The following is a 27760-nucleotide window of genomic DNA, read 5'->3' on the forward strand; positions in this document are numbered from 1 at the left end:
TATATCTATAAGTATATCTATCTCTCTATCTCTATCTTTATCTCTATCTCTATCCCTATATACCCTCTAGACACCAACCATTGTATCTGGTACAAGACTAAATGACTTTGGTTCATGCAAGAAATGAAACAGCAGATTTTTTTCCTGTTGACTAAACTTCTTCTTGTGTAGTGGGATTAACATGATCATGCCATAGGTAGTTATTTTAGGATATTTAAACCTATATCAGATTACCTGCTGTCTAGGGGAAGGGGGAGGGAGGGGAGGGAGGGAGAAAAATCTGAAATTGGAAAGCTTGTATAAACAAAAGTTGAGAACTAACTTTACATGTAATGGGAAAAAAATAAAATACTTTATTAATTAAAAATAATAATAAAAGGAAAAAACCCAGTATTTTACGATATTTAACTGGTTTTCCTTTGTCTCATATGATCCTTTACTCAGACAATAATATTCCTGGGAGTTGTAGATAACTGCATAAGAATAACCTGTTGGTTACTTTTTAAATCAGTGACTCTGATAAGAGCATTGCCTACAGAAACTCACTCATCTGACTAGAAATCTCCCCTTCTGGACATGGGGAGCAGTCAAAGCAGCAGGCAGCCTTCCCCTCCAAAGGGGTCTTCCTGAATCCAGGAGTACAACTGTCACTGCAGACCCCAGAGGGAACCTAAGAGAGTAAGAGGAGAGTAGAATAAACATCTTTAACAGAGAACTACTGAGGTTTTGTGTAGAAAAAGGAAGATTATTTTCTATGTAACCCATGCTTCTACAGCTACTCCCACTGAAAGTGATGGTGTAGATAGAATTCTAAACTTGGAGTCAGGAAGACCTCAATTCAAACCCAGAACCTCATATTTTTTATTTGACCCTGTACAAATCACTTCATCTCTGTCTGCCTCAGTTTAATAAACATTAAAATAAGAATAGTAGTAGTACTTACCTGAAAGGGTTTTGGAGAGAGGAAAATGAGACATTTTTAAACCACCTGGCACACATGAGGTCCTCAATAAATGCTTCTTCCATTGATTCTTCCTTTTATAAATCCTCAAGAGAGAATAGAATCCTCACAAAAATGGAAGTTTTACCTTTATTTTGGAGTAGCTCTCAATTCCTATACATGGAGGAACACTAAGCATATAGATAAAACACTGAAATAATTTTTTTTTTCTGAAAGATTAAGGAAGTTGGGTTTTTTTGGCAAAGAAACCTCTTGAGAAGAGAATTTAAGATTTCCAGTGTGACGTTTAAAATCTAATGTGTGGTTACTTTCATTCTGCCCCCAGTGTAGGAGAAAACTAGCTTGGGTTTACTTATAAGTTAGAAGCGTCAGCACAAGTTTTTGGCATTATGCATTTATTAAAGAGTAAAGAGAGAACATGTGGAGTTCAGAAAATTAAAAATAAACCTGTCTACCCTAGGGTTCAGCCTGACCTCTTCTTTTCCTTCCCTTCTCTGCCACCCACACAAGGTTTGAGAATGAAAAGGGAGCAAGATAGGGAGAGGGAGGGAGGGAAGGAGACAGAGAGAGAGAGAGAGAGAGTGCCACACCTCCTTCCCTGTGGGACAGGAAGAGGTGGGGTCCCCACACAAAGCTCCAAGTTAATTGGCTGGTAGCATTCAATTCCATTGATTAACATAAATTAAAGGTGGTCCATGAATGGTGTGGTAACTTCCAGTTGCTTATTTGACCACAGAAAGGTCACCTCATGGTTTCTCAACCCAGGAAATAATATTCTCACACTCCCCCCTGTGCTTCATGAACAGATTAGTAACTGAGGGAAACAGGGTTGAGTGACTTGCTTGGGGTCACACAGCTGCTAAGTGTCTGAGACCCAGTTAGAAGTCATAAAGATAAGTCTTCCTGACTCCAGACATGGCATTCTATCCAACAAATCAACTAGCTGCACATATAAGCAATGTAAAGGAAGAAAAAGGTAGATCAAGAATTGTTCCTGTCATTAGAAGCATGAAGTTCATATTTGAAATCTATCTGACCTTTGAATCTGACATACTCCACACTATGGCATCCTCACAGACTGTGAAATCTTGACCAACTGGAGCCTGAGGGACAAACTGCCCTACTTTCAGCAGAACATCAGACCAATTGGGAAACATCACATAGTTCATAATGGCATATTGAGCCTCTGATCTTCTATTTTCGTCCACAAACACCTGGTCACCAGCGCTGTTGTTAAATTGGGTGCTCTTCAGGAAGGAGTGCAGCTGAAAAAGAAGAGAAATCTTCATCACTGGGTGCTACCCGAGGGAAGGTTTCCCTTATATGAGGGATGCTGGGCCTGTGAGAGACTTTCGGTGTATTACTATTGACCTTCATCTTCTTCAATTATGCATTTCAAAGCTCTGACCCATTAAAGAATTTCTAGATCATTCCTCTGTATCACTTTGAAAATATTCTTCTATATAAAGAATTCCAATTCTATGGAAAGAAGGAAAACCTTCTACATACATGAGAAGGAAAAGGGTAAGAATTAGACGTGAATTTCTGTTTTTAAATGACCAAAGAGTTCAGAAGGACCATATCTGAGATGAGGCTGTGTGGATGACATTATCTTGGATTCTTGTAAGTGTAATTGATTAGGAAGCTCCCTGGTGATGAAACTCCTACAAATGCAGAATAGCAGCTGCCATATGCATTGGCAAGTTATGCCCCTTCAGGATAACCCTGGCCATGGAAAGGATGAGTCAGTTGCACAGCATCACCTGAAAACCATGACCAAAATAAGAACTTAGACATCCTCCTCCAAGAGATTGTCAGGGGAAATTGACCTGATATTCTAGAAGTAGAAGCTAAAATAGAGATTGAAAGAATCCATCAATCACCTTCTGAAAGAGATCCCAAAAGGAAAACCTCCAGGAATATTACAGCCAAATTCCAGAACTCCCAGCTCAAAGAGAAAATATTGCAAGCAGCTAGAAAAAAGGAATCCAAATACTATGAAGCTCTAATAAGGATAAAATAAGATCTAGCAGCATCTACATTAAAGCACTGGAGGTCATGGAATATAACATTCCAGAGGGCAAAGGAACTGGGACTAGAGCCAAGAATCATGTACCCAGCAAAATTTTGTATAATATTTCAGAGGAAAAAATGGGACTTTAATGAAAAAGAGGACTTTCACCACTTGTGATAAAAAGACCTGAACTGAATAGAAAATTTGACTTTCAAATACAAGATCCTGGAGAATCATAAAAAGGTAAACAGGAAAAAGAAATCACAAGGGTCATAAAAAGGTTAAATTGTTTACATTCATATATGAGAAAATAATACTTCCAACTTATTATAACTTTTTCACTAAGGAATACACAGAGGATACAGGTCTGAACTGAATATGAAGGAAGGGTATTTATAAAGCATTTATTTTTTGTGTATCTTCTTTCTTTGTGGAGCAAACCAGGTGGGATGTCTTATGTCTGGGGCAGATTTGGGCTTTGGGTCTCCTGGGCCCAGGGCTGGTGCTTTGTCCACTGTACCACTTAGCTAACCCATGATGACATCTTTAAAATAGGGTTGAGGGGTAGGAGGAATAGACTGGGGGAGGGGAAATGGGAGAGGTATACTGGGGAGAGGTAGCTCACATGAAGGAAACAAGATAAAAGCTTATGGAGGGGAGGGGAAGAGGGGGAAAGAGTGGGGGAATGAGTGAACTTTATTATCATCAGAATTGGGTCAAAGAGGAAGTAACTTATATACTCAAGCAGGTATAGTCATATGTTTTTGCCCTGAGTAAAAAATGGGAGGGGAAGGAGATGGGGGGGTGGAGAAGAGGGGAAGGAAAGAGGGGAAGGAGAGAAGGGAAGTTTGGGGGAGGGAGCTGCAAAAAGTAAAACACTTTCAACGAAGGTGATGTTATGCATAACAGTGCATGTATGGCATATATTGAATTGCCTGATTTCATAGAGAGATTTGAGGATGAGGGGGGAAGAAAAATTTGGAAAACAGAATTAGCTCAAAGACCTTACTTAAGCTCATCAGAGTGGACTCAATGAGAGAATAATGCACACACCCAATTGGGAGGAGTAATCTATTTAACCCTACAGAAAGGTAAGAGGGGAAGAGGATAAGGAGGAAAGGGTGAATGAAGGGAGGGTAGAGCAAGGGAGTAGGCAGTAAGTAGCAAAACATTTTGAGGAGGAATAGGGCAAAATAAGATAGAAAATAGAGTAAATATCATTGGAAGGGAATAGGATGGAAGGAAATATAATGATTGACAACAATGGCAAAACCTATAGTACCTACTCTGCTGGGCTATTGTGAAGAAAATTCTTTGTCAAGTTTAAGGTACTATATAAAAGTTGGGATGAATAGGATGCTATCAGAAAAACCTGGAAAGACCCACATGAACTGAGGCAGAGAGAAATGTACTGTATACGAAATAACAGCATTAGTGTAAGATGATCTGCTGGGAAGCACGTGGTTATTTTCAGCAAGGCAATGATCCATTATAACTCTGAAGAACTTAGGAAAATTGCAATACACCTACAGAGAAAGGACTGATGGTATCTGAAAACAGACTGAAACACATTTTTTTTGGACAATTCCTTTATATGAAGTTTTGTTTTTATCTGTATTCTTTCAAAATCTAGCTAATGTAGAGTTGTTTTCTATGACTACTATTTGGAAAATTAAAAAAAAGTAGAGACAAAGTACTGCTACACATCATGGCATATGCTTATAACACCTACTTTTGAGAATACTAAGGCCATTGAATCATTAAGTTCAGAATTTCTGAGCTATAAGGACAAAAGCCGATTGGCTGCCTCATCAAATTCTGTCAAAAATATAATGACCCTTTTAGTAAAAAAAAATAATAAAATCTAGGTTTGTTTTTCTAGATACAAACTTCTACTTTTAGAGTCTCTCCAATCCACAATAAAGTTATAAGTCCTATATTTTAAAAGGAAATAGGATCACAGAGAGAGTCAGCAGCCATATAGAAACAGTCAAGGAAAGAGCAAGGTGTGAGGCACAGAAAGGACTAAGAGAATTTTCCTGAAAAACTGAGTAACAACTATCACAACAAAATCTGAAGAATATTTTGAGAGAACTGAGTTTACATCAGCCTGTGAAGTTATCCCGAGGAGAATTTTGTAGAGAGTTGACTGCCGTGAATGCTTGTTTATGTAAATGTCAAAAAAATTCAACAACTCCCATTAGTGGCTAAAGGTGATTGTATCCTGAATCTTTACCAATATAGATAACTTATTGAAACATTTTTGTCTAATTTGTTTAACTCAAAATGTATGATCAATAGAATTTGTGTTTCTCCAAGGCCATGATTACACTGTATTAATGAAACAGATCATCAAAGATCAATGGGAAAAGACATATTTCTAGTACATTTATCATGTGGGATTAGGGGTCAGATTCAATTAACTGAATAATGAGAAACTGTGCATCAATAATAGTTTGTGAGGAATATCACAACATGAACTTCATTGCTTAAGAACCCAGAATCACAATTAATGAGAAAATAACATATAAGCAGGTAGATAGGCAATGAAGACTGCTCACTGTCTTGTTTATCAACCAGTGTAGGACATTTTATAGGGGACATTTTACTATCCCAACTTAGAGTAATGATGAATAGCTTTTCAACAGTTACAACTGGCACAACCCAGAATAAAATTACTTTGGAGGTGATAGGTTATTCCATGAATGGAAGTCAACTAGCAAAATTTTAGCAAAAGGGGAGACTGTCCAGATACATCAATAATGAATAGATGGTACCTGACATCCTTTCCAACTCCAAGACTGTATAAAAAGAAAAACTGTAATTATTAACTTTATAAGCACAGCAAAAAGCATTACAAATAAACAATATATTCTTTTTTTTTTTGGTGGGGCAATGAGGGTTAAGTGACTTGCCCAGGGTCCCACAGCTAGTAACTGTCAAATGTCTGAGGCTGGATTTGAACTCAGATCCTCCTGATTCCAGGGCTGGTACTTTATCCACTGCACCACCTAGTTGCCCCAATAAACAATATATTCTTAAGGATCATATAATCAGAAAATGTTGGAAAAGACATTATTATCCATCTTGTCACACCTATATCCAAAATAAATTCTTGCAACATCATAGCTTAAAAGTGGCCACTAATTCAATATTACCTGCCATGAATGAGCCATTGCATGTTTTTCATCTCCCATTGATCTTTGTCTCATAAACATTTCATGGAGAGCCCAAGCCACAGCATAGATACTATTATAGATTGCATAACTAAAGCTAGACATAGCCATATCAAAAGAGCACAGAGGCAAGGCCTCTAAGGAAGCATTTGGTGAACATATCTCTTGCTCTGGGTTTTCTGGTTGATCTGGGCACAGAAAGGCTGAGAGCCAGAATCCCCTAAGTAAAATGTCATCTGGGTATTTAGAAGGTGTAACTGTCTTAAGAAAAGTCTTGAACCCAGGAATTTCATTTGTTAAGTATGAAAATGTGAGAGCGCCATGGAACTGATCACCTTGATGCTGAAAGGGTCTCATGGTAATGTCCCAGTGAGATGTGCCAATCCACACCTTTGCTATTGGGAGAATAGGGAGTTGTGAGTATCTCAGAATCATTAATGAATCTGTGTCACCATGGATGACAATCACCTTGGCTGATGATGTTAAGATCCTGGGCACAAACATCTCATGAGATTCCATATGTCTTCTCTCACTGACAGGGATCTTCTCTGTGAAGGACACACAAACACCATTCTTTACCATTTCCCCCCTTATTTCCCAGAGGAATTCTTCCCCTCTTATATCATCAGAGGCAACCAGACCTATCCAGTTCCATTTAAAATACACCAGTAACCGGACAACACCTTGGTGAAGAGAAGAGTCTTTGGGGGCCATCTGATAGAGTGAAGGAAACTGGACCTTGTCACTAAGAACAGAATCAAATGGACCATAGCTGATCTGGATGGGAGAGAAACATGCATCAGTTTTATCATGGCAACTCTGAGAGAATTGAAGCAAAGTAGAAATTCACAAATGAACCTTTTTGTCAATAGAAAAAAATATGTATAAATCAGTGCATAGCTTGTAAGTGGTGTTTTAGTCCCTGAAAGTGTCTATATTTATCTCTCATTGAGTCCTCAAAAAGATAATGATTGAGTGAAGAAAGACAGTTCTGAGATTCTAATGTTACTTGTACTCCAGGCATTGTGTCCTCTCTTTGCTTTCCAAATGGACAAGCATATATAATTACTCCTATGAATGATTTATGACCCACAGTAGATTTCCAGATTAAACCTATTACACATTATTGATTTGGGGGGGCAATAGTTTTCTTTCTAAAATTTAAAAAAATCATATGAAGAGTGTTTTGTGTTTTGATTTTGGAAACCTATAATTTACCTATCCATGTCTTCATTAGTTTTAAATGGTGGTGTGTTTTGTTTTTTGCTTTGTTTTGGTTTGGTTTTGGAGTATGGAGTTTTAGTTGTATAAAAACAGGCATGTAATAGTGAGAAAGGAGCTAGAAAAATCTAAAATAATATAAAAAGGGATTCCTACTATAATGTAGCTGAGTAATAGGCATCTAAACTATGATTGAAAACCTTGAATGAAAATGACCTTACTGTAAAAACAACTCATTCTTCTTCATGCATAATTAATATCATGATAATTTTTAGGAAACAAGTCTTCCTTTCATCTCCTCTAAATCTCCTTTTATATAATATATGGATGAACAAAATAAAATACTGAGTGCTTATCATGATCCAAATACTGTCCTAAGCTTGGAGATATTAATACATAAATCAGTTTAGTCTTTCTTCCAATATTTTATATTTATATTGGAGAAGACAAGATATATAGTAGTGTATTACTGAGGAAGGAATATTTTGTTTTAATAATTCATTGCGCTGCTGAGTGGAGACATGGAGCAAGCTATTCTCATGTCCTTTCCATGAATGGTAGTGTTGATTTCATTTCTGTGTCCTGATGTGGAGGTGGAAAACAATAAGTATTAGTAAGAAATTAGTAGAGTGGAGTAGGGAAATTTAGGATCTAGATTGGACTAGATATGAAGAACTATCACCTATGAGAAGTCTCTGTTTTGAAATTTCTGGTTGGAGGCAGAAGCTGGTTATGCCAAATTTAATAATCTAGATTCAAGTGAGATGGTTAATGAATATTTGAATCACCTAGATTTGATGGAACTGCCTTACTATCCAAAGGAGTTTTATGAAACCCTGGATTGATAGGATTCATAAGAACAAAATGCCCTTCAAGTGAACTCCAAACTGAACTCAGATGGAGAGTAGATTAGTCTCTACCTAGTGACTTCTTTTCCCTCAGGATAGTAAGTCCCTATCTTATGGTAACATCTGGGAGGCCTCATCCTTGCCAAACCCTTTTTTAGAATCCTGTAATCTTATCATGATGCTGGGGTATTTCCTCCATACTTGCTATAACTGGAATTGTTCCTATATCATATTATTGAAGCTAACAACACTCTGTACCCAATAGACAAAAAAACCTTATATAGCCTCAGAAAAAATTAAGATATTTGAGAACTTTCCTTTTGTACAGTTCTCAGCATGTCATGCTTGTTTGTTATTGGGGTGAAATAAATCTGTGCTTAGTTTTCCTATCCATTCTCTGATCTGATTTTCTGTGAGGTACCTACTTCTGTTAGGATAGGCAAAAATAACCTTCTCTGAGCTGTCCATGTGAATTCTGGTTCTGTTTATCTTGTAGGAGGATTGGTATGAAAATCATATTTAATTTTCAACAAGCTATAACAAAAAGACATGGGATTCATGTACCTTGAGTACAGTGTAATTGATTATGAAGGGGTGACATCTGCAAAGTATTTATTTTTTTGTTTTTCTCTTTTTCTGGGTTTGGTGCAGTTGAGTGGACATGCCTGGGGTCATACAGTGGGTGAGTGTCTTGTGCCTGAGGCCAAGTTTGGGCTGGGGTCTTCCTGGGTCCCAAGTGGATTCCTTGTCCCCTGTGTCACCTTGCTGCCCCATGATGATATCTTTAGGGTAAAATTGATGTGTGAGAGGAATGCACTGGGTGAGGGGTAAAGGGAGAGGTAGAATGGGGTGAAATTCCACATGAAAGAAACAACAAAGGGCTTCTAGAGTGGGGGGAGAGATGAGAGAGTACAGTAAATGAACTTTACACTCATCAGAATAGGCTCAAAGGCCTTAATCTTTTCAGAGTTGGCTCAAGGAGGGATTAATATATACAACTCCAACTGGATGGAGTAATCTATTTAAGCTGGGCAGTAAATGAACCTAACACTCATCAGAATTGGCTCAAGGAGGGAATAACATACATACTCATTTGGGTGGAGTTATCTATCTAACCCTGCAGGAATATAGGACAGGAAGGGCATAAGGAGGGTGGGTCAAAAGAAGGGAGGGCAGTTCAGAGGAGGGGACAGTCAGAAGCAAATCCCTTTTGAGGAGGGATAGGGTAAAAGAAGATAGATAATAGAGTAAATGTCATGGGGAAGGGAATGGAATGGAGGGAAACAGTCAACAATAGTTATTGTGAAAAAGAGGAAAAGGAAAAAATTGTGCAAAAAATCTTTATAGCAACTTTTTGTGATGGCTAAGAATTGGAAACCAAGGCATATCCATCAATTGGGTAATGACTGAACAAGTAGTGGTATATGATTTTAATGGAATATGATTGTTCTATAAGTAATGACAAGCAGGATGATTTCAGAAAAACCTGGAAAGACTCATACGAAATGATGTAAAGTGAAGTAAGCAGAAACAGGAGGACATTATGCACAGCAACAACAGTAATGTTCTATGAGCAATTGTGAATGACTTAACTACTCTCAGCAATACAATGATCCAAGACAATACCAAAGGGCAAATGATGAAGCATACTAGACAATTTCAGAGAAAGAACTGACATTGATTGAACACAGACTAAAAACATTTTTTTTAAAGAGTCCTTGTGGATTATACATATATAACCTATATCAGATTCATTGCTGTTTTGTGGAGGGGGGAGGAAAGGGAGGGAGGAAGAAAAATTCGGAACTCTAAATCTTATGAAAATAAGTGTTGAAAACTAGCTTTACATGTAACTGGGGAAAATAAAATAAAGGTTTGTTATGAAAAAAACAGAAAATGCTCAGTCAGACAATAAGTTCTCATGAATAGGAGATAGCAAAGAGACTAATGTCACTTGATCACAGAGCATATCAAGGGGAAAAGGAAGCAAGAAGACTGAAAAGGTAAAAAGTAGCAAGTTTCTGAAGGGCTTTAAAAGGTAGGTCAAGGCTAACATGCTGCTGCCCTGATAGGATGTCTCACTTTAGGCTAATTCCTTGCACTAGTCATACTATTTGACTCTTACTTCATGCTTCCCCTTCTTCAGGTGCCTTTTTAACCCTTCTCCATGCCAATCTGTCTAAACTTTTGACGTTTTACTTTTAGGATTTGTAGTGGCAACCTAGTAGGCCTGGGTCCAGTTAGGGGACACTATGACCATGAGCAGGACACTCTGACTATGAGAAATAATACAGCTGATCAGCTTGCTGGGGTCACTTATAGAGTACTCTTCCCTTGGAAAAGCAAAACAGTTAACCAGATAGGGGTCAGTCAAACAGATAATGAAGTGGACTTGTCATGGGTACCCAAAAAGTTAAACACCTTGAAATTTATAACAGGAGTCTAAGTGGAACACAGATGCTCTTGTTATGTGACTAGGACAAGGTAGTGATGATAACCTTGAGGCTGCTGAATGTGTCAAGCACCCCCCTCCCCAACAGCTGTAACTTTTCAGCTTCAAGCCTCCCCCAATTCCCCTATAAAAGCATTGTCTTTACTTTGGCTGATTGAGGAATGTGCCATAAATCTGCTCTTCCCCCGGTGTTGAAGTTTAGACTTCTTCTCTGGGTCATATCCCCTTGTGCCAAATAATGAAAACTTTTACATAAATTTTGAAACAAAGGGAAAGAAAGTGAAAGGAGAAGGAGAAAAAAAGATATACCTCCAACCCAATGCAGAATGCCAGAAAATAGCAAGGAGAGATAAGGTTTTCTTAAATAAGCAATGTAAATAAATAGAAAAAGAACCCAATAGAATGAGAAGAAAAAGATCTCTTCAGAAAATTTGGAATATCAAGATAACATTTCATACAAAAATGGGCATGATAAAAGACAAAAATGGTAGGGAGTTAACACAAGTAGAGAGATTAAGATAGCCAAATGTGAAGAGGAATTAAGGAGTCTCTTGATGACAGAAAAAAAGGAGACTAAAAAAGCTGGCTTGAAAATTAAAATAAAAAACTGAACATCATGGCAACAGGTCCCATACCTTCCTGACAAAGAGAGTGAGAAGAAATGGAAGATGTGTTAGATTTTATACTTTTGGCTCAAAGGTCACTGCAAATGGAAACTGTAGCCATGAGAATAAAAGATGCTTGCTCCTTGGAAGGAAAGCTAATGCAATTATGGACAGCATACTAAAAACCGGTGACATCACCTTGCTAACAAAGGTTTGTATAGTAAAAGTTATGTTTCGTTTTCCAGTATCAATGAATGACTGTGAGAGCTGGAGCATAAGGCAAGGTAGATGATGCAGAATTGAAGTTATCAAACTTTGATGCTGGAGAAGACTTGAGAAACCCTTGCACAGCAAGATGATCAAGTCAGTTTATACTCAAAGAAATTAATTCATGCTACTTACTGTAAGGTCACAAAGTGAAAAGAGAAGACTCTGATGTTAGGATGGAAAAGGAAAAGAGGATGAGAGAAGATGAGATAGCATTATGGGAACAAAAATTATGAACTTAGATAGACTTTGAGAGATAGGGGAGCATACAAGGGCCTGGCAAGCTATGGCCAATGGATCCATAAACTGTAGGATATGACTGAATGGCAGAGGAACAACAAAACTTGTATGCTTATGTTTGAGATGATTTGAAGATTTCCCTTAGAAATAGCAGATACTATGTTTGTATGTTGGGATTTTTCATTTTGTTTTGTTTTTTGTAGGACAATGATGGTTAATTGACTTTCCCAGGGTCACACAGCTAGTAAGTTTCAAGGGTCTGATACTGGATTTTAACTCAGATCTTTCTGAGTCCACGGCCAGTGCTTTATCCACTGCACCACCTAGCTGCCACCACTGCAGATACTGTTACACTTACTAAAAAAAAACTTAAAGGAATATCTCAGATTTCAATCCTTTTATCTACTGGTTCAATGAATGTTCCCATTTTATGGTATTAAGTGTAAGAAGAATTATAAGATTGAGTTTTAAGAACATTCTCATGACTTACATCACCTTTAATTTGTAAGGGAATTCAAAGGACAAAGTGGATGTTTTCAGAATTGAAGACAGCTGATTCCAGGTAACCAGCTTAAAAAGAATAGCTCAAATCAAATTCTGGAGAAAGAGAAGCAAATAAATGTCAGGATGAGAAATTCCACAAGCCCAAGACAACCAAAGAACTCAGAAGAAGAAGTCTGTGACACAGGGCTTGTGTCTGGCTTGGTTGTCTTGTGGATACAACACCAGTGGTGGTTTTGGTGGTAAAAATAGTAGCAGCAGGATCTATGACAGCTTTCAAGCTAGAGATAGTAAGTGCATCAGGCAACTGGTCAGGAGGAGAATATAGGGGAAAGATGCCAGCACTCAATACAATAGTAGACAGTATTTGGGAATTCTACTGCCTATACTCAATTCTGGGTCAAAGTTTAAAGTTGGAAGGAACTGCTTCTGTTCTTAAGGAAGCAGAGTCCCTGAGGAGTAGTAGTAATTGTAATTCAGTGGGAGCCATTGCCCAGAGGAACAGTATAATTTTCTCCACCAAGAGAACAGAGACCTAGTTATCACTCTATCTGGGATGCACTCAAACTTTCAAATTCCCTTGAACTACAAAGCTTGTTACAGTGTTGCAACCCCACTCCATAAAAATATCCTAAGTTTAACATAAAAATCAAAGTCAAGAAACAGGCTTGAAAAGCCACAAAAATCTATTATGGTAACAAGGAAGGTTAAGGCACAAAGTCAGAAGATGAAAATGAAGTGAAATTGGCTACAAGAAAGGGCAACCAGGTGGTCCCATGCATAAAGCATCAGCAGAGGATCCAGGAGTACCTGATTTCGAATCTGGCCTCAGACACTTGACACTTACTGGATGTGTGACCCTGGGCAAGTCACTTAACCCTCATTGCCCTGCAAAAAAAAAATCAGCTACAAGAAAAATCTAAAAGAATGAAAATCCTTCAATTGAATAGAAGTCAAACAAGAATTCCTGGAAATCCAAGAAATTATGTTCAGTCTCAAATAAAAGTAATAGAGGAGGGTGCAGCCAAGATGGCAGAGTGAAGGCAGCAAGTTGCCTGAGCTCTCCTTCAGTTCCCTCAAAAAAAACCATTAAATAAAATCTCTAAACGTATTCTGAAACTACAGAACCTATAAAAAGACAGAGAGACACAGTCTTCCAACATGAGTTAATTTAGAAAACTTCAGGAAAGGTTGGTCTCACTCAGGCAAAAGGGAGATGCAGCACATTGCAGTGTCAAGGGAGTTGGGCCAAGTCAGCAGGAAGCTCTAGGCCATAGCTGAGCAACTGAGGCCACTTGATCCTGACTCAGCAAGCTGGTGGTGCAGCAGATCACTAGTAAGACCCAACAGCACCAGTTGAGAAGGCAACAGCACCAGATGAGAAGGCAGGCTGCCAAATAGAGGACCACCCATAGGACAGGCACGACCAAGCCTAGCTGTCAAAGCACACCAGAGAAAGTGCAGGGAGAAAGTCCAGGGTGGTGAAAAATCCACAAGCCTCAGAGGCCGCAGAGTAAAAAGCCAGTGACACAGCCCCTATCCCCCAGCACAAGAAGCTTGAAACAGTGACCCTTGAGCCCCAGGAGCAGACCTCAACTTTAAAAAAAATAAGCTGCAATATGAGTAAGAAACAGAAAAGAGCTCTTATCATCGAGACCTAGTGTGTCAACAGGGAAGAGCTAAACACAAACTCAGATGAGGACAATACTTTCAAATTGCTTACATGTGAAGCTTCAAGAGGGAAGATGAATTGGTCTGAAGACCAAAAAGCCTTCTTGGAAGAACTCAAAAAGGATTTTAAAAATCAATTGAGAGAGGTTGAAGAAAAAAGGGGGAGAGAAATGAAAGCAACACAAGAAAATTATGAAAAAAGAATCAGTAGCTTGGAAAAGGAAGCACAAAGATTGACTGAAGAAAACAATTCCTTAAGAAATTCATTTGGCCAAATGGGAAAAAAGCACATAATCTCACTGAAGAAAACAATGCCTTAAAAATTTGAATCGGACAGTTGGAATCTAATGATTCCATGAGATACTAGGAATCAGTCAAACAGAATCAAAAGAATGAAAAAAATGGAAGAAAATCTGAAATACCTAATTGAAAAGACAACTGACCTGGAAAACAGATCCAGGAGAGACAATCTGAGAATCATTAGACTGCCTAAAAGCCATGATCAGAAAAAGAGTCTAGACACCATATTCCAGAAAAATATCGAGGAGAATTGCCCTGATATTATAGAATCAGAGGATAAAAATCATCATTGAAAGAATCCACGGTTCACCTCCTGAAAGAGACCCCAAAAGGAAAACTCCAAGGAATATTGTACCCCAATTCTAGACTTATCAGTTGAAGAAGAAAATACTCCAAGCAGCCAGAAAGAAGCAATTTAAATATCATGGATCCACAGTCAGGCTTTCACAATACCTGGCAGCTTCAAAATTAAAGGATTGCAAGGCTTGGAATATGATATTCTGGAATGCAAAGGAGCTTGGATTGCATCCAAGAATCTACTACCCAGCAAAACTGATCATTCACTTTCAGGGGGAAAGATGGATATTCAATGAAATTGGGGACTTTCAAGGTTTCCTGATGAAAAGACCAGAAATTAATAGAAAATTCAATCTTAACATACAAGACTCAAGAGAAATTTAAAAAGGTAAATGGGGAAAAAGTTACTCAATAAGGTTAAACTGTTTACATCCCTACATGGGAAAATAATACTTATAACTCTTGAGAACTGTATATGTATTTGGGCAGACAGAAGGATTATACACAGAGGGTATAAATATAAATTTTTGTCGATGTGATGATATAAAGAAAATTAAGGGGTTAAAATGTTTATGGGGAGGAGAGGAAAGGAGAGGTGGAATGGAATTAATTCCATCATATGAAGAGGTGCAAAAACCCCATTACAATAGAGAGAAAGAAGGGAGGGGTGAACATGGTTTCAACCTTATTCTCATTAGATTCAATTCAAAGAGGGAATAACATATACATTCATTTGGATAAAGAAATTTAGCTTATTCTTTTTTGTTTTGGTTTGGTTTTGTGGGGTAATGAGGGTTAAGTGACTTGCCCAGGGTCACACAGCTAGAAAATGTGTAGTGTTTAAGGTTGGATTTGAACTCAGGTCCTTGTGAATCCAGGGCCAGTGCTTTATCCACTGTGCCACCTAGCATCCCTAGCTTATTCTTTAGGGAAGTAGAAGGGTAAGGGGCAAAGGGGGGTGATAGGAGGGCAGAAGCAGGAGAGAAAAGGGTAAAGAAAAGGGAGAAGGGCTGATAAAAGTGTGGGCAGATTGGGGGAGGCAGGGGTAAGAAGCAAAACATTGGTGAGAAGGAACAGGGTGAAAAGAAAGGTGAAAAAGTAAAAGGGGGAAAATAGGATAGAGGGAAATAGACATTTAGTAATAATAATTGTGATTGTGAATCAGATGAACTCTGCCATAAAATGGAAGTGAATAGCACAGTGGATTAAAAAAAAAGAATCCTATGATATGTTGTTTATAAGAAACACATTTGAAGCAGAGAGATATACACAGAGTAAAGGTAAAAGGTTGGAGCAGAATATATTATGCTTCAGCTGAAGTAAAAAGGCAGGGGTAGCAATCCTTATCTCAGACAAAGAAAAGGCAAAAAAAGATCTAATTAAAAGAGATAAGGAAGGAAACTACATCTTGCTAAAAAGTACATAGATATTGAAGTAGTATCAATACTAAATATGTGTGTGCCAAGTGGTATAGCATCCAAATTCTTAGAGGACAAGTTAAATGAGCTAAAAGAGGAAATAGACAGCACAACTATGCTAGTGGGGGATCTGAATCTTCCCCTCTCAGAATTAGATAACTCTGGACACAAAATAAATAAGAAAGAAGTTAAAGAGGTGAATAGAATGTAAGAAAAGTTAAATATGATAGATGTCTGTAGAAAACTGAATGTGGATAGAAAGGAATATACCTTTTTCTGTGGTACATGGTACATATTCAAAAATTGACCATGTATTAGGGCACAAAAACCTCATGGTCAAATGTAGAAAGGTAGATCATGATGCAATAAAAATTACATGTAATAAAGAGCCATGGAAAGGTAGTCTGAAAATTAATGGAAGCTAAATAATTTCATTCTAATGAATGAGTAGGTCAAACAACAAATCATAGAAACAATCAATAACTTCATCCATGAGAATGACAATAATGAGATAACATACCAGAATTCTATGGGAGGCAGCCAAAGCAGTGCTTAGGGGAAATTTTATATCTCTAAATGCTTACATGAAAAAAAAGAGAGAAAGTGATCAATGAATTGGGCATTATACTTAAAAACCTAGAAAAAGAACAAATTAAAAATACCCAATTAAATACTAAATTGGAAATCCTGAAAATCAAAGGACAAATTAATAAAATTGAAAGCAAGAAAACTATAGAATTAATCAATAAATCTAAGAGTTGGTTTTATGAAAAAAACAATAAAATAGGTAAACCTTAGGTTAATTTGATTTAAAAAAAGAAAGAAGAAAACCAAATTACCAGTATCAAAAATGAAAGGGGTGATTTCACCACTAATGAAGTGGAAATTAAAGCAATAATGAGGAACTATTTTGCCCAACTGTATGCCAATAAATTTGGCAATCTAAATGAAATGGATGAATATTTACAACAATACAAATTACCCAGGTTAACTGAAGAGGAAATAAAATCCTTAAATAAGCCTATATTAGAAAAAGAAATTGAATGAGCCATTAATGAACTCTCTAAGAAAAATCTCCAGGGACAGATGGGTTTACAAGTGAATTCTTTTTTTTTTTTTTTTGGCGGGGCAATTGGGGTTAAGTGACTTGCCCAGGGTCACACAGCTAGTTAGTGTTAATTGTCTGGGGCCGGATTTGAACTCAAGTATTCCTGAATCCAGGGCCAGTGCTCTATCCACTGCGCCATCTAGCTGCCCCACAAGTGAATTCTACTAAACATTTAAAGAACAATTAATTCCAATTCTATACAAATTCTTTGGGAAAATAGTTGAAGTAGTTCTAACAAATCCCTTTCATGAGACAAATATGGTGTCGATACCTAAACCAGGCAGAGCCAAAAAAGAGAAAGAAAATTACAGACCAATTTCCCTAATGAATATTGATGCTAAAATTTTAAATAAGATATTAGCAAGGAGATTACAGCAAGTGATCACCAGCAAAATACATTATGAACAGGTGGGATTTATACCAGGAATGCAGGGCTGATTCAACTTTAGGAAAACTATCAACATAATCAACCACACCAATAAGAAAATTAACCAAAATCATATGATTATCTAAATACATGCAGAGAAACCTTTTGATAAAATATAGCACCCATTCCTGATAAAAACACGAGAGAGCATAGAAATAGGTGGAGCTTTCCTTAAAATAATAAGCAGCATCTACCTCAAACCATCAGCAAACATTATATGTAATGGAAATAAGTTAAAGGCCTTCCCAATAAGATCAGGGGTGAAACAGGGATGTCCATTATCACCTCTATTATCTAATATTGTACTAGAAATGTTAGCTTTAGCAATCAGAGAAGAAAAAGGAATTAAAGGAATTAGAATAGGCAAGGAGGAAACAAAACTATGACTCTTTGCAGATGATATGATGGTATTCTTAGAGAATCCTAAAGAATCAACTAAAAAACTGCTAGAAACAATTAGCAAATTTAGCAAAGTAGCAGGATATAAAATAAATCCACACAAATCATCAGCATTTCTATACATGACCAACAAAGTCCAGCAGCAAGAAATAGAAAGAGAAATTCCATTTAAAGTAATGATAGACAATATAAAATACTTGGGAGTCTACTTGCTAAGACACACCCAGGAACTCTATGAACACAATTAAAAAACACTTTTCACACAAATCAAATCAGACCTAAATAATTGGAAGGATATCAAGTGCTCATGGATAGGCTAAGCTAATATAGTAAAAATGACAATTCTACCAAAAATAATTTGCTTATTCAGTGCCATACCAATCAGACTATCTAAAAATTATTTTGTAGAGTTAAAAAAATAATAATATTCATCTGGAAAAAAGTCAAGAATATAAAGGGAACTTATTTTTAAAATTCACAGGAAGGTGGGGTAGCTGTACCAAATGTGAAGCTTTACTATAAAGTGGCAGTCATCAAAAATATTTGGTATTGTCTAAGAAATAGAGTGGTGGATCAATGAAATAGGTTAGGCACAGGAGACACAGTAATAAATGGCTTTAGTAATGTACTGTTTGATAAACCCAAAGACTCCAGCTTCTGGGATAAGAACTCAGTATTTGAAAAAAAAACTTCTGGGAAAACTGAAGGATAGTATGGCAATACTGAAGGATACTATGGCAATTAGACATAGACCAACATCTTATACCTTATACAAAGATAAGGTCAAAATTGGTACATGATTTAGACATAAAAGGTGATGCCATAGTTAAATTAGGAGAGGAAGGAATAGTCTACCTTTCAGATCTTTGGAAAGGAGAACAGTTTATGACCAAACAAGAGATAGAGAATATTATGAAATGCAAAATGGATGATTTTGATTACATTAAATTAAAAAGGTTTTTTACAAACAGAAGCAATGCATCCAAAATTAGAATGGAGACAGAAAACTGGGAAACAATTTTTATAGCCAGTGTCTCTGACAAAGACCTCATTTCTAAAATATATCAGGAACTAAATCAAATTTATAAGAATTCACATCATTCACCAATTGAGAAATAGTCAAAGGATATGAACAGGCAGTTTTCTAATGAAGAAACCAAAGCTATCTATTCCCATATGAAAAAATGCTCTAAATCACTATTGATTAGAGAAATGCAAATTAAAACAACTCTGAGGTACCACCTGACACCTATCAGATTGGCTAAAATGACAAAAAAGGAAAATAATAAATGTTGAAGAAGCTGTTGAAAAATTGGAACAGTAATGCACTGTTGGTGGAACTGTGAACTGATCCAACCATTCTGGAGGGCAATTTGGAATTATGCCCAAAGGGCTATAAAGCTGTGCATAACCTTTGAACCAGCAATACCACTACTAGGTCTTTTCCCAAAGAGATAATAAAAATGGGAAAAGGACCCACATGTACAAAAATATTTATAGCTACTCTTTATGTGGTGGCAAGGAATTGGAAATTGAGGGGATGCCCTTCAATTGAGGAATGGCTGAATGAGTTGTGGTATATGAATGTAATGGGATTCTATTGTGCTGTAAGAAACAATGAGCAGGAGGAGTTCAGAGAAAGCTGGAAGGACTTGCATGAACTGATGATGAGTGAGATGAGCAGAACCAGAAGAACATTGTACACAGTATCAACAACATTGTGTGCTGATCAAGTTTGATGGACTTGACTCCTCTTGGAAATATAATGGTTGAAGATAGTTTCAAAGGACTCGTGATGGAAAATGCTCTCCAAATCCAGGGGAAAAAAAGAACTATGGAATCTAGATGCAGTTTGAACCATACTATCTCTTTTTTTGTTTTTTGTTTTTCCTTTTTGTTCTGATTCTTCATGCACAGCATGACTAATGCAGGAATGTTTAATGAGATTGTACATATATAACTTATATCAGATTCCTAGCTGTCTTGGGGAGGAGGGAGGAAGGAAGGCAGGGAGAAAAAATTGAAACTAGAAATCTTATAAAAACAAATGTTGCAAATTTTTCTACATGTAACTGGAAAATAATAAAATACTTTTAAGGAAAAAAGTGGTAGAGGAAAATTTGAGATAGTGAGAGTGAGGGAAGATTAGAAAAAGACAATAATTTGATAAAATATCCCCTAAAAACACAATTGGCCAAACATAAATAAATGTTAAAAAATTACTGAAGAAAATAATTCCTTAAAAATTGAATTGGGCAAGTTCAAGTAAATGACTCCTTGAGCCATCAAGATAAAAGATAACAAGGTCAAATAAATGAAAAAAAAATAATAGAAAATGTGAACTATCTCATCAGGAAAAAAAAAACTACTGATTTATAAAATAAATTAAGAAGGGATACCTTAAGAACTATCAGACTGCCTGAAAGCTATGATCAAGGAAAGAGTTTAGACTTAAAATTTCAAGAAATCATAAAGGAAAAATTTCCCCAAATCCTAGAACAAGAGGGGAAAATAGGGATTGAAAGAATCCACTGCTCACCCCGAGAGACCCTAAAGTAAAATGTCCCAGAAATATTATAGCCAAATTCCACATTGCAAAGGTCAAAGAGAAAATACTTCAAGCACCTAGTGAGAAACCATACAAATATCCTTGAACCACATTAAGGATAACATAAGATTTAGCAGCTACTACATTAGAATGGAATGGAATATGGTATTGCAGAAGGCAAAGAACACAAGGATTACAACCAAGAATAACCTAAGCAACAAAATTTTGCCTAATCCTACATGAAGAAAAAAGTTGTTATTTAATGATAAAAGATTTTTTAGAATTCCTGCTGAAAAGATCAGAGATGAATAGAAAATTTGACTTTCCAATACAAGCATTAAATAAATAAGAAAAAGGCAAAATAAAAGAGAAATGTGACTGAATAAACTTATGAATGTAGACATTTCTATATGGGAATATGGTACATATAACTTATCATACTTATGGTGCTCTCACCATACCTTACCATAACTCATCATAATTTTTCTCTCCAAAACGTGCACCTTCCACGCAAATCTCGTACTTTTGAAAAATAACATACTATTCAAAAAACAAATCAAAACACGGAGGACTAACATAAATTGACTGATTTTAAAAGGTAATACACATAGAGTGAGATATAATGGACTGGATGATCATCTGGAAGTCTGGGTATGTAAGTTCTAGTCCCAAATCTTGAAGCAGTGAATTGAGTACCATTGAGTAAACATTTTAACTTCTATAATATTTGATGACCTGGTCTTGGTAATGGACAAGTATATCCAGGTTTCCTGAACATCCTTTCCAGGAGAGCCTTTCATGGGTTGGAAGCTCAATGACTCTAATTCCACTCTTGCCTTACAACCTGGGTGATGTTCCAGCATCATCTTCTCTGATGATTGAGTCAGCTGCATGATGCAGTGGTTAGAGAGTTCAAGTATGGTCAAGGAGACCTGAGCCCAAATCTTGCCACAGACACTTATTAGCTTCATAATCTGAGAAAAGCAATTTAACTTTTTCCAGTCTTAGTATCCTTCCATTTAATATAGGCATAACAATTATACCTCCCTTATCATTTTGTTTTGATCATCAAAAGAAATACATGTGTAAAGTGCTTTTCAAATCTTAAAGTACTCCATAAACACTACATATTGTTGTTGTCATAGTATTACTCTTATACTTATAAATTTAATTTTGGTGGATAAAGGCATAAAAAATATAAATAACACTCACCTGTGGAAACTTGTAGAGGTCCAGCAATGTCCCCATCTGGAAAGAGAGAGCTGATGTGGCTCCTCCAATAACAGCCATAGACTTGTCCTGTTCCTTACATCTGAAGTTGGGAATGAACTGGCCCAGCCCAGACAGCCACTGTAGGGAGCTCTCCAAGGTTCTCTCATCACTGTGGTATGTGTTGTAGAGGTGGAATCCCAGGGAAATGTTGGGCAACAGACTGGGATCCCTGTTTATCTCCTCTATAGCAAATACTAGGGCCAGTGTTTGTTGGTAATTTTTGTGCAGCCACCTGTGGGGTGCCAGGGGAAGGGGGGAGTAAGTGTCATAGAACATTATGAAAGCCTTCAAAGAGAATAAATTTCAGAAGGATGAATCCCCCAGTCACTTGAGTTAAAAATAAGGACTCCAATGGTTTTTCAGGTCATTTCATTGGTATTAAAATACCATTCCCCATGTAACTTATTCCTATATGCTTCCCTTCTGATTGTATTTATACAGAGAGAGAGAGAGAGAGAGAGAGAGAGAGAGAGAGAGAGAGAGAGAGAGAGGGAATAGATAAACCAATAACTGTAATACAAGGGGGCAGTCCATCTGTTGAAGCTGAATGGCACTGGGATCTAAGAAAGGTAAGCAGAGGGAGGCCCCATCTTGTTAAATAAATAAGGGAAGCCTCCATGCCCCCATGAAACTTAGTATGATTTTGATTTATGAGTATTTGGGGAAGAGGTTGTTCCAAGAGGAGGAGATTAAACAAACAGCCTTACACAAATGTGGGAACAGGAGATACTGCATATTTAGGCCCCCAGTATTTTCCTCAGATGCTATAGGATATCTCCAATGAAAGGGAAAGTTATAAATTGGCCTTCTCTCCATCAACACTGCCTTCCTGACTACACAAGAATTGAGATGAGAAGACTAGAAAACCAAGTGATTTCAAAGATTACAATTTTGTACCAGGTCTTTAACCAGGAAGCCAATAGCAAAGAACACATATATCACTTATTCTTAGCAATGTTTTAAAGGTATTTGCAGCCCAGGAAGATTCCTACAGAAGTTACAACATCTTAGACAAACTGTACTTGTTTTAATGGAGACAGAAGATAAGCAGGATAGAATACCAGCACCTGGCTACCTCAATTAAGGTGATACATTCCCCACAATTTTTATTCCTGCCTTGAGAAGTCTTCTGAGAAATTAAGAACCTGTTTCCATTCCCTCCTTCATTCATTTTCCATTGAATTAGAATCAGGGAAAACAGAAGGATAGCCCCTACCCACAGCAAGGAGTGCTATTCTCAAGACCAAATTCAAAGACTTCATAGAGATTTAAAGGGCCCTTTAAATACAGCTTTTTTGTTTAAAGTTTCACCAAGGGAGGGGAGAATCTTCTTTTACCTCTAAGTCAAAACACTAATTCTGTCTTGTTGGTAAATAGAAAAGAAAAGGAAAGCAACAACAGCATATGGAAATATTAAATGACTAAAATGATTTTATCCTTTAGAAAAAATAGACATAAATACTTGTTTCTCATTAGAGGAAAGGAAGGTGTAAAGGGAATTGAAATAAATGAGAAAGATTTACAAAATGACAGAAAATATAAAATAGAAACACAGACACACTTGGTTATAGGAAACTATAGCCAAAGAACTGTCCCATGAATTTCATAGTCTATCTTTCACAGGGTGAGTTGCCAACCTGTTACTCCTCAGCTATCACAAAGGGATATTTTTCAGGATTTAGTGCACTTTAGTCTGAATCCCATTTCTACAGTGCAGACTTAGAGGGGCCTGTGTGTGAGTGTTGCATTTCTAGACAAAGAGTGGCTGCTGCGTACAACAGAGTTTTTCTAAAGTGAATAGAGAGAGCACAAAAGTGTGGTCAGCAGCACAAATGCCACTATAGCTCCTCAAAGTCCCAAAACAGGAATACAATATCACTTGCCTTGGGCACCTCCACTTCAACAAAACTGACCTAGAGAAACCAAAACAAGCCTCTGACATGTCACCTAGAGAGGATCAGAATTCTCCAGACATCACTGAACAACAACAAACGTTCCACAAAGGCAATTTAAAATCTCACTCAGTACTTGAAGTACTCTCTTCCCAATAAACTCAGATCTCCTGAGCCCTCAGTTTTAGACTCTGTCCCAGGGTGATCTAGTCAGCTTTCTTTGGGCTTCCTGGGTTAGACAGCTCTGACTATCATGAACATGTAATGAGTGCCAAGAAGAAAAGAGGAAAATGTTAAATTCCTACACACATGAGAGAAGAAGACATAACAGGATATTTAACATTCATTGGGTGGGGTGGGGGGAAAGAAATACAATATCATCACTAGTGCCATGGCTAGCTAAAAGTTAGCACTCACTTGTTTTTAGACAGGCAAATGTAGAGAGGAAATATGAAAGCTTTAATTTTAAGGCTACAATGGATTTTTCACTGCACAATATCAGGACAGTCAATAACAATAAATCCATCCTAGAATAGAAAATGGGCACAGGTTTCTGTTGCTTCTGGGTATTAACCAAATTCCAGGGGCCTGGGTTCTAAGAAATTTTAGTACTTTCACGGTTTAAATATCAATATGAGGCCAGGCCAGGGAAGGCAGGGTGACAAAATGCTGAACCTGCTCAGGACTGAGCTTCCTGGGTATGGGCTCTTTGCAGGGCATATGAATGGGGAAGTGGAGGACAGGGGGTTACTCTGCTTAAATTTGAAACTCAAACATAGGAGAAACTGACAAGACTGGAAATAATATTCAGAATCAAGGAGCAGGGGAGAGCACCCACTGTCTCCTGCTGCATGGACCTGCCTTTCTTCTCCATCTATAAGGACCTCTTTGTAATTATCAAAGGGAAAATGAACCCAGACAGATAGAGAGAGACACTTACTGATAAGGCTTACAAGCTTTGTTAGGAGGACTTTCAAACAGTTCTCCTCCTGTTTCACTGTTCACTTCAACTGAGAACAAGGATAAAAAGATGCCAATCAGCAGATCTCCATCTTGGGAAACTATGGGGTTAATCTTTGGAAAGCAGGGGAGCTTCTCTGTCCTGTGCCCAGAACCTGGAAGGTGCAGCAGCAGAGATATGAGAAGGGAAGAAAGAAACTGAGAAATGCTTTTCTGAATATGGGGAAGCATCTCCCTGAAAATTAGCCAAAGATGTAACCCTGAGGAAACCAAGGAGCCACTGAGACCAGAGCAAAGTCAGGTGACTCAATCATGAATTGATGATCCACCATCATACATCCATCTGTAGATATCCAGTCTGTGGTCTGCCTGCCACACTTGAGGAATCACAAAGGGATATTAGTCAAGTCCAAGTCTAAGACAAGGACAAGGGTGCAAGATGAATAGATGTTTTATACTTTCACCAGCTTATAGAGTGAACTCTGTCTTACAGTACCTTTATTGTCATTCCAGTCTCCAAAGTGAAGTCTTGGTTGCTGAAGAACTCTGGAGACCAGACTGCCTGGGGCATCTCCAGCTGAGCTTCTGCATCCAAGGGAAAATCATAAGTAGAAAATTATGTTTAGGATTCTCTTTCCCTTGATCCCAGCAGAGACTATAGTACAGAAGTGCCTTCCTAGGAAAGTAATTTCTATGACCTCGGTTCAGTAAATGGCCTGTCTGTATTGAACGTCATGGAAAAATAACCCAGCAGGTGATAAAATTTTAAAAACAAAACCTCCAGCAACAGTAATTTCCCTGATGGACCATAAGGCTTATAGCCTTGATGGCCACCCCCCCACACTTCTCTCTACTAGGTATAATGTAAGCTTCCTACTCAAGACTGAGTCTAATGTATTTTGAAGCTCTGTTTCAATTTTTGATTTGTTGGTTTCTGTCCTTCATCCTCAAAGAGGACCAAAATCACATTACTATGCAGCAGTCACATTACAATGTGTCTCACTGTGGCTGATCATCTGAATACAAGCTGGGAGGGGTCTACCATAAGTCTGGCACAAATACTGCACATTAACATTTGGGGTGGAGATGTCTCTGAATTTGTGCATCTCACATTTCTTCTGAGCAGCTGGAATGCACATAAATCCCCTCTCCTATTTGTCTCCTCACTCTTTGGGCAGGATCATGGCATTACAGTGTCAGAGATTGAAAAAGGGGCCTCAAAGGTTATTCACTCAAATAGGTTTATGATGAAATTCCTTTTTCCAATGACTAGCATTTCAAACATGGGCATCATCATATTCTTTACCTGAAAGAAGCTCTAATGAGGGAGCAGGCTATGATCAAGCAAGACTAGTGCCTCTGGAGTGAGGATGGCCAAGTCCTTTCCAGGATTTTTTTTTACCACTGGTGTCTACCTGATCCACCTGATTCTCACCTGTGGCTCTAAGAAGCTCTAGAACCCACAACCAGCATAGCCTCATAAAGCATTTCAGCAGATGGGCAAAGCCAGGTTGGGGGTAATCAGGGGGCCTCAAACACATTGGTGACTGTAGCAGGGGGTGCTCTACCCCAAGCATGTGAAGATGTTTTCTGGTGCAATGGGTGCATGAGAACCATTTGTTACAATGGCCATGAAGGCAGATGAAGCAATTTCTGTGGAGCCTTAGAGCTCAGTCACACACGGAAGATACTAAGGGAAGTCACTGCACTCGAGTCATCACCAGTTGTCTTTTTTCTATAATAAACATTTTTATTTAAAATTTTGAGTTCAAATTTCTATCCCTCCTTCCCTGGCTCCCTACCCTCCTCCCTGAGGCGGTATGCAGTCAGATATAGGCCATACATGTGCCAATATGTCAAACATTGCCATATTAATGCTTTTGTGTAAGAAAACAAAAATTAAAGGAAAAAATGGAAAAAATAAACTGAAAAATAATATGCTTCAGTCTATGTTAACAATTATTAGTTCTTTCTTTGGAATCCGCAGTTGTCTTGACTCTGTTCTGCCATGACTGTGTCATGACTCTGCCTCACTGAAAACCCATTTATGCATGAATCACAAGACATCAGCTATACCATTTTACCATTTTTTTTACATATCTCAAATTCTTGTAGTGATGGGCCAGGAAGCCCAGGCCATACTGGCTTCTCAATGGAATCAGCAGTGCAATTTTGCAGCCCCTGAGTTGTCTGAGCAGCCTTCTAAGGAGCACACTGCTCATCTCCTGGAGCAAGAAGGGACTTGAAAAAGTGCCCTGAAAATCACCTGCTTATCCAACCCTGGCCTGTTTACCATGGCTGCCAGGCAGCCCACGCTGTGCTCAAAGTACAAAAAGAAAATATGCAAAACCTTCTGTAAAGATGATTCCATTCATGATCAATACCAGTAAAACAACCAGTTTGGGAATTTTCTTTTTTTTTTCCCAGTGCAACAAACATTTATTTTATTTCTTCCAGTTACATGTAAGGGTAATTTTCAGCATTCATTTTCATAGGATTTAGAGTTCCAAATTTTTCTCCCTCCCTCCATTTGCTGCCCCCTCCACAAGACATCAACCAATCTGATATAGGTTATATATGTACAATTGCTCTTTTTTCCAGTTCTTTCTATGGGGCTGAAAAGTATGCTTCATCATAATAATGTCCCTTGAGATTGTCTTGGATCATTGTATTGCTGAGAGTAGTTAAGTCATTCACAATTGCTCATTGAACAATACTGCTGTCACTATGCACAATGTCCTCCCAGTTCTGCTCACTTCACTATACATCAGTTTATATCCTGTTTGTCATTTCCTATAACACAATACCATTCCACTACAATCTTATACCACAGCTTCTTCAGTCATTCCTCAGTAGATGGACATTCCCTTGATTACCAATTCTTAGCCACCACAAAGAGTTGCCATAAATATTTTTGGGGGGAATTTTCTACAAAACATAGAGGTGATTAAGTCTACCCAAGAAGGCCTAGAGAAGCCTTATTCTTAGTGTTTTCAAGCAGACGTGTTTCAGGTAGACTGAAGTGAGATATTAAAGAAAACTGCAAGAAGGATTTTTGCTCTCAGGTGATGTGAGTCTGATGTTCACCAGGACTGATATCAGAACTAACACCGTAGTGAGAGTGTAGTTGGGAAGGATTTCATTGATCAAATTGATCATGAGGAGACCCACATAATTACAATT

The 27760-nt window shown here is 37.7% G+C and overlaps 2 protein-coding genes across 3 annotated transcripts in view; one reads left to right on the top strand and one right to left on the bottom strand.

Moving 5' to 3' along the window:
• The window catches only part of LOC122736557 (vomeronasal type-2 receptor 26-like), a 33618-nt gene extending 7857 nt beyond the window's left edge, over positions 1-25761 (bottom strand). Inside the window, exons 1-7 of the mRNA XM_043978874.1 lie at positions 25745-25761; positions 25074-25162; positions 24558-24837; positions 21666-21957; positions 6134-6928; positions 1999-2226; positions 547-670 (exon numbers count right to left, since the gene is read on the bottom strand). Of these exons, the coding sequence (XP_043834809.1) occupies positions 547-670; positions 1999-2226; positions 6134-6928; positions 21666-21957; positions 24558-24837; positions 25074-25162; positions 25745-25761 (1825 nt within the window). The remainder of the gene's footprint in view (positions 1-546; positions 671-1998; positions 2227-6133; positions 6929-21665; positions 21958-24557; positions 24838-25073; positions 25163-25744) is intronic.
• The window catches only part of LOC122733853 (immunoglobulin lambda-1 light chain-like), a 773472-nt gene that overhangs the window by 493523 nt on the left and 252189 nt on the right, over positions 1-27760 (top strand). The window lies entirely within an intron of this gene.

Source organism: Dromiciops gliroides, chromosome 1 (assembly GCF_019393635.1).
Source record: "Dromiciops gliroides isolate mDroGli1 chromosome 1, mDroGli1.pri, whole genome shotgun sequence".
Taxonomy (NCBI): Eukaryota; Metazoa; Chordata; class Mammalia; order Microbiotheria; family Microbiotheriidae; genus Dromiciops; species Dromiciops gliroides.